The sequence below is a fragment of the Marmota flaviventris genome, chromosome 1 (assembly GCF_047511675.1).
Source record: "Marmota flaviventris isolate mMarFla1 chromosome 1, mMarFla1.hap1, whole genome shotgun sequence".
Taxonomy (NCBI): Eukaryota; Metazoa; Chordata; class Mammalia; order Rodentia; family Sciuridae; genus Marmota; species Marmota flaviventris.
Genome location: NC_092498.1, coordinates 144,529,209 through 144,539,960, shown reverse-complemented (window position 1 = coordinate 144,539,960; position 10,752 = coordinate 144,529,209). Strand labels below are relative to the sequence as shown.

The 10,752-nt window shown below is 57.0% G+C and overlaps 1 protein-coding gene across 4 annotated transcripts in view; it reads left to right on the top strand.

Moving 5' to 3' along the window:
* Window positions 1-261: 261 nt before the first annotated feature.
* Window positions 262-10,752, top strand: part of Tpcn1 (two pore segment channel 1) — a 50,632-nt gene continuing 40,141 nt past the window's right edge. For 2 of the 4 annotated variants that reach the window (XM_027923403.2, XM_027923400.2), the window contains exons 1-2: window positions 262-421; window positions 3,068-3,298. In XM_027923403.2, coding sequence (XP_027779204.2) covers window positions 3,187-3,298 — 112 coding nt within the window. In that variant the 5' untranslated portion in view covers window positions 262-421; window positions 3,068-3,186. Of the gene's footprint in view, window positions 436-2,960; window positions 2,978-3,067; window positions 3,299-10,752 lie in introns of those variants that run through there. The other 2 variants (XM_027923401.2, XM_027923402.2) reach the window with 2 other exon arrangements.

Sequence of the window (10,752 nt, the reverse complement as noted above, 5' to 3'; positions counted from 1 at the left end):
AATTGAAAGACCTGGGACTCCCTCGGGTTCGGGCCGAGCGAGTAACGCGGAGAGTAGGGGAGGGGGAGGGAGGCGGAGCTTCTTTGTTCCGCCTCCTCCCAGAGAGGCGGGCGGCGAGTCCGGCGCCAGCAGTGGGCGAGAACTGCGGAAGGACGCGAGGCTTGACCAATCAGAGCTCATCTGGCAGCCCGGGTGGCCAATAGGCTACGGCGGAAGGGAAACGGGGCGGGCCGGCGGGCTTGAGGGGCCGGTAGGCGGCGGATCGGAGAGCTGGCGCAGCTGCTGTGGTGGCAGCAGCTCAAGTGGCGGTGGCGGTGGCGGCTGCAACAGCTCTGGACTCTGGGCTTTGGTGGCGGCGCCGGCGGGCTGGGCTGCGCGGTGCAGACGCCGGTGTGCGGTCCGGGTTCCTGGGGCGGCGCGTGTAAGAATCCAAGGGTGCGGGGGCTTGGCCCGAGGGAGAGGGCAGGGGTTGGGGGTCAAAGGTTGCCGGAGTGAGGGGTCGCGGCAGGGCAGCGGGTGTGGGTGGGGACAGGGGGGTTCATGGCGACCTCGGGGAAGTCGCCGCGGTGCTTCTCCCTTCCATCCTGGGCTGGCACTTTGCACCCCTTTTGCCTCCCGCTTCCTGGGGCGACCCTCGCGTGGGGACCCTGATGGGAGCCTGGAGCACCGGGAGCTGGCGCTCCTGCCTCTTCCTTCCTCAGCCCGCTCATCTCCCCGCAGTCCCCTGGTGACCCCGCGGGAGACTCGTGCCTGGGGCAGGCTGCCCCAGCGGACGGCCGGTGTTGGCCAACTCAGTGTCCCCTTTCTCCGGGGGTGACCTTTCGGGTCCTCTGTAGAGAGAGAGTCGGAGCCTGTGGAAGGAGCAGTGGACTAGGACCTCGGAGTCCCGAGTTCCAGCTCTGCGGGTCCACTGTGTGACCTTGGACAATTCCCTTCCCCTCTCTGGGCCTCATTTTTCTCTCTGTAAAATGATGGGTTAGAATTCAAATTGGGGAACCGGTTCTGGGAGGAAAAGGTAAGGTTTAAGCAGGGAGAGTCCCTGAATTCAGACTGCCTGAATTGAAATCTGGGTGCCACAACTTTCCTTGCTGTTTAGGGAGTTGGGCAAGTTGACCAATCTAAGACCCAGTTTCCAAATCTGTAAAGAGGGGTGTTAGAATTTGTCGCAGCAGTACTGTCCACATTTTGAGCCTCATGATCCTTTTTGTGGGTGTGTGGGGTCTCAGCTATGCATTATAGGCTGCTCAGTGGTACCCCTGGCCTCTGCTTACTAACAATCACTCCCAATTTATGACAATCAAAATGTCTCCAGAACTTGTTAGTGTTCCCTGGGCCACATCACCCCAGTTGAGAGCCACTGAGCTAGGGCAATGCATGCGTGTGTTAAACAGCTAAAACACAAACACTACTCGCTGTGATGATACTTTGTTGTGACAAAGTTTAGAAACCTCTCCTTGATGAGTTGAGAGGGTTAATAGTCTCCTGTCTTCAAAGTAATAACAGAGAGATAATTATCAAAGCTGAGAAATGTCTACAAGGAAGTTCTTTAATATATTCTTTCTACTTTTGTTTGAGAATATCCATGATATAAAGTTAAAACAGAGACTGAGGATACAGCTCAGTGGTAGAACATGTGCTTAGCATATTTGAGGCCTAGCACCAAAAAGGAAAAAAGAAAAAAAAATGTTGAACCAAAACCAAAATGAAGCATCATTCTTAAGACAGCCTAATATTAGGTAGGGTCTCATTTGAGATTTCCTCTTCTGCTTCCCTCTAGTGAGATCTAAAAGCAAACAATCCCCAGATCTGGGGAAACTTTAAAAAAAAAAATCCTGTCACAGGAAGTCTGCAGGGCGGAGAGCTACAGGCTTAGCCATCTACTTCTGCCTCCTTGTTTTAAAAAAGATGTGCTGTTCCCCTGTGATGCACAGAGATCTGCTCAGAGGTATTCGGTGATTCATTAAAGAAAATTGCCCAGTTGCCATTCAGGGGGTCCATCTGGAGGCAATGTTGATTGAGCTCAGAGGTCACAGTCGAGGAAAGATCTTGCTACTCGATTTTCAAGTTCAAAGGTCTTTAGATGGATCTGCTGACTCTCGGCATTTCTTTTGGCCCTCCTAGGCGGAAATGGGGAGGTATAAATAGAAACTCTAACAGGCTAGATCTGAGTGTTTTAAATTGGGAGTTAGGGATGAGTACTTCTGCTGAGTGATATGGACATCATTTAAAAAAAAAATTACTTTCCTCTTTTCTTTCCTCCTCAAGCATCTAAATCTTAGGAGAACAGTGTCTGTATGAGAAGGGAGTATGTTGCTTACCACAATGGTCCAGAGTAATCTTGAGAGTGTGTGTGTCTCAGAGGCTGCTTAGTAAAACCAATCTTGAAGTTGTTAGTTAAAAAGAAAAAAAAAGTGATGACCTGTCATGCTAACTCTTCATTAGTATTGAAGTTAGGTGCTGCCTAACTACAAGAGCTTGGGGACTTGGAGGAGTTGTAGCCTCCTGGGAATATGGGATTGGGGTCATGCTGCACGGTTCAAAGCTTGGCGTTCTAGCTGTGTGTTCTTAGGAAAGTTATTTAACCTCTCTGTGCCTGAAGTGTCCCCTTCTGCAACTGTCATAGTAATTGTACCTATCCCTAGGGTGATTATGAGGCTTCAGTTGACTTTTACTTGTACAGAGGATATACTCACTGAGTATTAAGTACTAATTATTTTAATGCTTTTTTTTTTTGTCTTCAAAATCTTTACAACAGTCACACCCAGCTAAGTGTGAAGAGGGGTGGAGGTGGAACCGGTCAGCCCTATCTCACTCTCCAGATGTCATTCCCCTAACTGCACTTTTCATTCTGTGGCTGCCCTTCCCCGTGTCATAAAGCGATGACACTTTTGTGACTATTTTTAAATCGAGATAATAGTTCACGCACTGCGCGTTTACCACAGCCTCCATAATTCAGTGGTTTCGAGGGCAGTCATGGGTTCGTGCCGCCATCACCAATACCAAATCCAGAACACATTCGTCCTCTCTGGCTACGTTTTAATAATTGTCTTTCTTTTTTATTCTCCAGACTCTAGAAGATGCCCCTCATGGAGGAGGTTCTGAGAAGCACCTCTGGCTCAGTGGCTGTGAAAGAGCAGCTGTGTGAAGCCCTGGCCATTGCCTCCTGAGGACCTCGGGGAGGAGACCATGGCCGTGAGCTTAGATGATGACGTGCCCCTCATCCTGACCTTGGACGAGGGTGGCAGTGCCCCTCTGGCTCCCTCCAACGGCCTGGGTCAAGAGGAGCTGCCCAGCAAAAGTAAGACGGTGGACTGAACGGCGGGGACCAGGGCTTTTCGATTTCAGGGTGACAGATGACGTGGGCCTTGGTCTGCTAGAAGAGGCAAGTGCCCTTCACCTGGCCCCGCACTTGAGGCTTCTGGTGCCACAGCCCCACCATTGTGGAGCCCAGGCAGGGGTCTGTGTGCCTCCCGGAGCCCAGTGGGCCTTGGCCACCCCCTCCCAACACCTGCAGTGCCTTGGCTTTTTGTCCATGGGTGCTTGGCAGGGACCTTGGGCCAACCTGCTCCTTGGCCAGCTTCCCTGTCCCATTCCTTGTTAAAAAAAGAAACAGATTTCGACATCAGCCTCCGTCTGTCCCAATCTGGAACCATTGGCAGGAGGAGCAGCGCTGACTGCTTCTCTCGGCTCCCGCTCAGTCCCTGCGAAGCCCGGGCAGGGTGGAGGGGGTGCATCGATCGCTGTCCATTGATTTGAGGGTTTGGGGTTTTACTCTGTCCTCCTCGGAACCAAAGCCTAGCACAGTGCGAACCCCAGAGAGGTGGTGAGCTTTAAATTTTTAAAATTTTAAGTGAGTCTCTGGCAGAGCGAGAGGCCTTCAGATGCATTCTGGTCCTGCTCCCGAAGGCGCCTGCTGTCTCTGCGCAGGCTGCAGCTCAGATGCTTAGAATAACTGGCCTTTCCAGCAGGCTCCTAAGGCGTCAGGGCTCCTGAGCCAACGGACACCGTCTGCCCTTGTTCCCACTTGCAACCAGGCGGCCCGAGCCTGGCTCTCCCATCTCCTTTGTCCAGAGGAGACACAGCTGGGTGAGAGAGCTCAGCCACCACTCCGGGACGTGAAGGAGAGCATTGTCACTGGGGGCATGGGTGTGCCCCACCAACAGGCCTGTCTTTACTGCAGCATGCTCACCCCATCTGGGGTGGCGGGGCTGGCCTCTGAAGGAGGGTTAGCACACACGCCACATCTCCCTTTAGCGCCACCAGGCCAAGAAAGCAGTGGCTCCAATTTCTGGCTCCAGCTGTTTTCTTTCTAAGATCCCCTTGCAAGGTACAGAATGCTCCCTGTTTCACTGGGTTAGAAACCAAGGCTCAGAGAGGTGGAGTAACTTTGCCAAGGCCACAGAGCTGGCAAGTGGTTGAGCAGAGATTTGAACTTAGGACAATTTGCCTTGGGTTTCTTTGCCGTCTCCCCACATTTCCTCCTCCTCCTGTTCCTCCTGCTCCTCCTCCTCCTGCTCCTCCTCCTCCTGCTCCTGCTCCTCTTCCTCCTCCTCCCCTCCCCCTCTTCCCCCTCCCCCTCCTCCTCCTGCTTCTGCTGCTCCTCCTCCTCCTCCTCCCCCTCCTTCCTCTTCTTTTTCTTTTTTTTTCTTCATAAGGTTTTAATAAACGTGAGTGCAACTCCTTGGCTTTTTTAAAATATTTTTTTAGTTGTAGCTGGTACAATATTTTTATTTATTTTTATGTGGTGCTGAGGATTGAACTCAGTGCTTCATGTGTGCAAGGCAAGCGCTCTACCACTGAGCCACACCCTCAGCCCCTCCTTAGCTTTTTATTTAATTTTTAAGATTTTTTTTCCTCCTGGGGATCAAACCCAGGGCATAGTACAAGCTGGGCTCTTAGCATTTGTAAATATTATCTCATCAGATGATCTGAAGGTGGTTCTTGTCATCCTCTGTGTGTGTAGAGAAGTGGCCTTGAGGAGGTGGGGTCACTGGTCCAGGCACAGACCAGGCCAGGGAGGCCCTCACATGCTCCAGAGAGTGGGCTGGAAGGTGGGACTTGCCAATGGCCCGGCTCGGATTCTAAGTGGAAGCCCTGCTGCATCTTATAAATCCCCATAAAGCCTTGGAACTCAGGTGGGGTGTCCGGCTGTCCTGTGGGATAAAAGTGGGAAGATCAACCCAGCTCCTGTCGAGATCAGACTTTGAACTGGGGACAGAGCCTGATGGGCAGGAAGTAGGCCAGGGAGACAGTGAGGCCCCAGCGAGGCCGTTCTCCCTTGCTGAAGTTGGTGGCTCATTTTGGTTTGTTTCTCGAGAACAGAGAGGTTGCTGCCTCCAGGCCCTGGTGTCTCTGCAGGGTTTTAGTGCCGCTGTCTCTTCAAGTGCTAACGGGAGAACCAGTGGGTCTGACCCCCAGGCCTGACTGGGGAGCATAGCAGGGCTGCCCCGGGACAGGGACTCACCCGGAGGCCCGCTTGGCCTTGGCGAGGGCCAAGTTGGGTCCGGCTTGGGAGTTGGCACAGACCCGCTCCCTCAGGCCTGCTGTCTGGACGCCCCATCTGCAGCCGAGTTTCCTCTGGGAGCTCCTGGGGACCTTCCCACCCTCAGGACACAGCCCGGCTGTCCTGCTGGCCTGCACATCCTTGTGTATTCCACTGTCCTCTTGCCTGGCCGCTTCCGATTCCTGTCCTGTCCCACAATGTCACACTGCTGTCTCAACCCTCTGCGCCTCGCTGGGGAGCCGCCTGGACGTGGACTCCAGTTCTGCCCTGGAGGCCCTGCGACGCCTTCTCTTTGAAGCCTCCCCTGAGCCTCTCCCCTTCCTGCCGGAGCTGGTCACTGGCTGCTCATTCCTGCTTCGCTGTCTCGATGAGTTGTCCGTCTTCCCACCGTGTGGCGATTACTTGTTAAACCATCTGGTCACCTACTGGGCCCCGCATTTCCAGATCTCGCAGCTCAGTGCCTGCAGAGGTCCGGCTTGCCCGGGTCTAGAGTTGGTGGGCGTGGCGGCTGTCGGAAGGCCAGATGGGCGGCGCCACTCCGGCGTCTTCTCTGTCTTCTCCTAACCGGTGGCCGATTCCTATTTTTCCCAGCAGTCTCCAGGAGACCCCTAGCCTAGCCAGTCCATGACCACAAACCCTTGGGGGACTAAGGACAGAGGCGGTCACTGGAGTTGGCAGCACCATGGCATAGGTCACCAAGAACCAACCCAGCTTCCCATGGTGTGAGCCTTGGTGGAGCCTGGGCTCTTGTCCTGACCTGCAGCTGGGTGCCCTTCTCTGCCTGCTTCTGTGTCAGTTTGCCCAGGTGGCCTCAAAGCACCAGGGACGAGGGGGCTGCCGCCTGGAGGCCGAGGCCCAAGATCAAGGTGGCGGCAGGGTTGGTTTCTCCTTGTGTTCTGCTGCGTCCTCAGCTCAGTCCATGGGTCTGTCTTCTGATAAGGACTCTGTCCTCTAGGGTTAGAGCCACCCGTGTGACCTCGTCGTACCTTCTTACCCTCTGAGGCTCAGCCTCCAGATGCAGCCTCATTCTGAGGTGCTAGAGCTCTGGGCTTCAGCCTGTGAATTTTGAGGGGACACAGTTGAGCCCGTGACACTGCTCACCTCTGTCAGATGCAGGTCCCCAGGAGAGTCGGGCTGGCCGCCTTGTCCCTGTAGGAAGCCAGAAGGTGGCGTTTTCTCCTGTGTGGTGGGTGAGATTTGACCCTCGGCTTGCCGGTCCACAAGTGGCTGCCGAGATGCTGATGAGTGACTCACAGGCCGAACAGGCAGGTTGACACAGGGGCAGGTAGGAGCAGAGGAGCCTGGAAGTCGGGAGTCACCTTGAAGCCGTCCCTGGTGCTGGCCTTTGGTAGGGCATTCCGCGGTGGCGCGGTCTGTGCGCATGAGCAGCAGCCTCCACTGAGCTGGTGGGCCGGGCAGCGTGGGGTGGGGGTCCCTGGGGAGATGCTGGTCACACCCAGCTTTTCCCTCCTGTGCCCTCTGAACCCAGCTGCTGCCTGAGGTGTCCTGTACCTATCCCATGCCCTTTCTGGATGGGGAAGGGCGGTGGCCGGGCTGGTGGTACTGGGTTGTTCCTGGTTTCTGGGTGACAAGCCATTTAGGGGTGAGGCCAAGGTGAGAGAGCAGGGAGCTCCCCTGCCTCCCCCTGCCTCACCTGACACCCGCTGTACCTTGGGGAGTTATTCCTGGGTCGCTGTACCCGGCCGGAGCCTGTGTGTGACACCGGCTCCTCTCCCGAGTTCCGGAGCCAGAGCCTGTGGGCCTGAGGTCGGCCAAGGCTGTCCAGAGCTATTGACCCCTGCAGATGTGGCCGAGGGGAGCTGGGAGGAAGCTGTGGGCGGCTCCCAAGGGTCGTGAGCCGGGGCGGGTTCCAGAAGTTTGGCCTTGGCTGTCCCTCAGACTGGGCGTCACCTTCGTGCTTGTCCAGGGGTGCAGAGTGCCCAAGGGACTTTTCACTGTGACACCGTTGAGCGCGCGGTTGAGAGAGTGGGTTCTGAGACAGGCTCTGTGGTGTGGGTCAGGGTGGCCTCTGCCAGGCAGGCTGCTGGGGCTGGGGTTGGGAGCCTCACATGTGATCGCGGGGTAAGCACTGGGCCAGTCAGTGACCTTAGGATCGTGGTCAGAGACAGCGCTGCTGCTTTGGAAGGCCAACCGTGAGCAGGGCTGCCCACCCAGGCCAGAGCGCAAGTCCTTTCTGCCTTACTTATTACCCCGAGGTGGCTGCCATCCTACAGAGGCTGAGGCAGCAGTTAGGTGTCCTCTGCCTTCTTGGAGGGGGCCTGTGGCCCTGCTGGAGTCCCTCCCTGGTATTTTAGGGTCTGCCAGGGCAGAATGCTGGGCAGCACCAAGCCCCCAGTGCAGAGCCGCGCCCTGTAGCAGGGACTTGAGTCTTTCACTTCCATGGCTCTCGGTCTCTTCCCGGGAGTCTTGTCTGTTGTGTTGGGCCCCCCGCCCTTCGGTCACTAAATGCCATATCTGCCCTCTGAGCACAGCAGGCCGCCGTGGAGGTGGTAGCCGTGGAGGTAGCCGCCTTACGATGGCCCTGGGGAGGTCTGAGTTCATGTGCTCTGAAAGCGTTTCACGAGCCAGAACCGTCAGCAGCCAGCGTCCGAGTCAGGAAGGGGACACAGGGCTTAGAGGGTCTCAGCAGGGCCTCGATGGCTGCAGTTGCAGGGTCCTTGTGGGGCTGCTTCAGATTACAGCACAGTAGCCCAGAGTGGGAGCAGCGGGGTCCCTGATGGCCCCTCCCAGGGAGCCCAGGAGCTGCTCTCCATGCCCACCGGGGCCCCTTGCAGCCCTGTCGGAGCATCTCCTGACGCGGGCCCTTCCTGCCCTATTGGGTGCTCAGCGGTCACCGTGACGGTGGCTGGCGAGCCCCTGCTCTGGGCTGGCACTGGGTGAGCACTTTGCTGGTGCTCTCTGCATCTCGGCGTCTTCCAAGTGCTTCTCTGAGGTCGGTGCCCTCAGGGCATCTTGCAGAAGAGGACACTGAGGCTCCTGGCAGCTGGAACCTCCCCGGCTCCCACCTGAACCCACGTCTCCTGATGCAGGCAAGACCCAGCCGCAGCCCGCTTGAAGGGGAGCTGTTCCAAGGAGCCGGGCGTCCAGGGTTTCTCTTGGGAAGTTGGTTTCTACTTTTTCTCTTTTAGAAATCAAGCTTGTATACCTGGCACTGGTCCATGGCGTCCATGCCTGGATAGCAAACCCACCGCCTTATGTGACGGGTGTGGGGCCCCCGGACGAGGGAAGACCTGTCCCCAGCTCGAGCCTGGCATGGCCCTTCCCCAGGGCGTCCCATATGACAGTGGCGTATGTGTCCCATTGGAGAAGTTGGAACCAGAAGATTCGGGCTGGGAATGGAAACTGGCAGGAGCCAGGATTAGAGCCAGAAGAGAAAGGCGGAGGAGGGGGAGTGGGCATTGGCTGGGCAGATCAGAGGGCCACACGGACAGTGGGGCGGTTGCTTCCCAGTGGCACATGACCCTGCGTCACACTTGCCAGAGAAATGTCCCCGGCTGTCTGGATGACGGGTTTGGGGCTTGTGTCACGTTTACACAGGGACCCCTCTGCTTCGCTGGCTCCTCGATGGGGGTGCTTGGCTCATTACAGGAGTGCTCCTCCCCCCTAGCCCACTCACCATCCAGAGGAAGTGACTTGTACTCCCCTGGGTCCCTGGGACTGTGCCCTGGGAGGGCAGCTACCGCTGGGCTCGGCTAGTGTTGCAGACACTCTCCACGTGTTTTAAGAGCAGTCAGCGCTGGCGTTGACCTGGCTCTGGTCTGTGGACCCCAGCAGCTGATCCGGAGTCAGTGAAGCCCAGTTGGCTGCCCCCACCCCCTCCTAGAGCCAGCTCAGCCTTTGTCTTCTGCTCAGGACAAACCATCTCAAATTAAAGAAAGCAGTGGCCTTCCTTGGACCCAGAGGTCTGCCCCTGAGCGCTGGGCCTAGGGAGAGCCCTGGGCCGGGGGCCGGGCAGGTCAGGGTGTCAGGTGGGCCAGGCAGGGCAGCGGCCTGTCTCCCAGGGGCTCCTTCACTTTGCCTTTGTGTTCATGAACTACCACCATATGGAGGTACGTGGAGGGATGAGGAAGGACTTGGAGCGAGTGAGTGGCAGCACATCTGGGGCTGGCTTGGCTTTCTTGTGTTTTTTCCCCGTCCTGTGGATGGAACCAGGGCCACTCAGCCATCAGCTGCATCTCCAGCCCGTTTTACTCTGAGACAGGGTCTCCCTGAGCTGCCCGGGGTGGCCTCAGACCCTCTGTCCTCCTGCCCCAGCCTCCCTGCAGGGACAGCTGGGCTTGCAGGAGGATTCAGGAGGAGTGTGGGCGGGGACACGGGATGCGGGGAGGAGGCGGCGTCTGCCTGTTTGGGAGTCGGGAGCTGCAGGAAAGCCCCCCCAGAGGATGAGTGGGCTGTCTTGAAAGGGGTGGTGATGGGCCTGGATGCCTGTGGGTGTCGTCTTTCACCTGTTTAAATATTGTGGTTCTTACACTAGGGACTTTCTTTGGGGTCCACATTTAGGAACTGGTCTGGTGGTGGAGGAAAGGAGCGTCCTCGGGTCTTAAGTTTGTAAGGAAGGCATATTTTTAAAATAAGGTTTTGCAGTTCTTAAATAAAATAGCAAAGGGCTGATGAACAGGAAGTGAAAGACTGTCCCACAGAGAGGGGGAGCAGGGCCGGGAGCTGGACATGGAGGGCGGGGGCTCTCCTTGTCCCACCGGACCCTGCTGGGATGTGGGGGTGTCCTGCTGGAGAGGGGCAGGCTGCCTCAGGGTGATTGGAAATGAGCGGCCAGACTGGGTGGCCTGGTGGTGGCCCCAGGACACGGTTGTGCCTGCTTTGTTTGGCCCAAACGATGCTCTAAGAGGGAACAGGCTGCCAAGCCACGAGCAGCCTCCCCTGCCTCCTACACAGCCCGGCCTCCACGCCACCTCCCCTGCCTGGTGCCGCCGTGCATTTGAGTTTGCATGCCATCCCCAGGTGAACTCTGCTGGCACAGTGCCGTGGGGGAGCCAGGGAGCCGGGCCCTGGGGGAGTGGCAGCTGGCGTGTGCCCAGGGTGCTGTAGGAAGGTGGAGCCAGGGCTGTGGACAGTGGCTGGTGGGGATTGGGTCTGGTGATGGTGAGGGCCCCCTGGGGTCAGACGCCGGGTTTGAATCCAGCACTGCTGTTCGTCACCAGAGCCTGGGCCGGTCGGGACCTCTCCAAGCTTTGGTCTCCTCATCCGTGAAGTGACACCAGCACCAATAC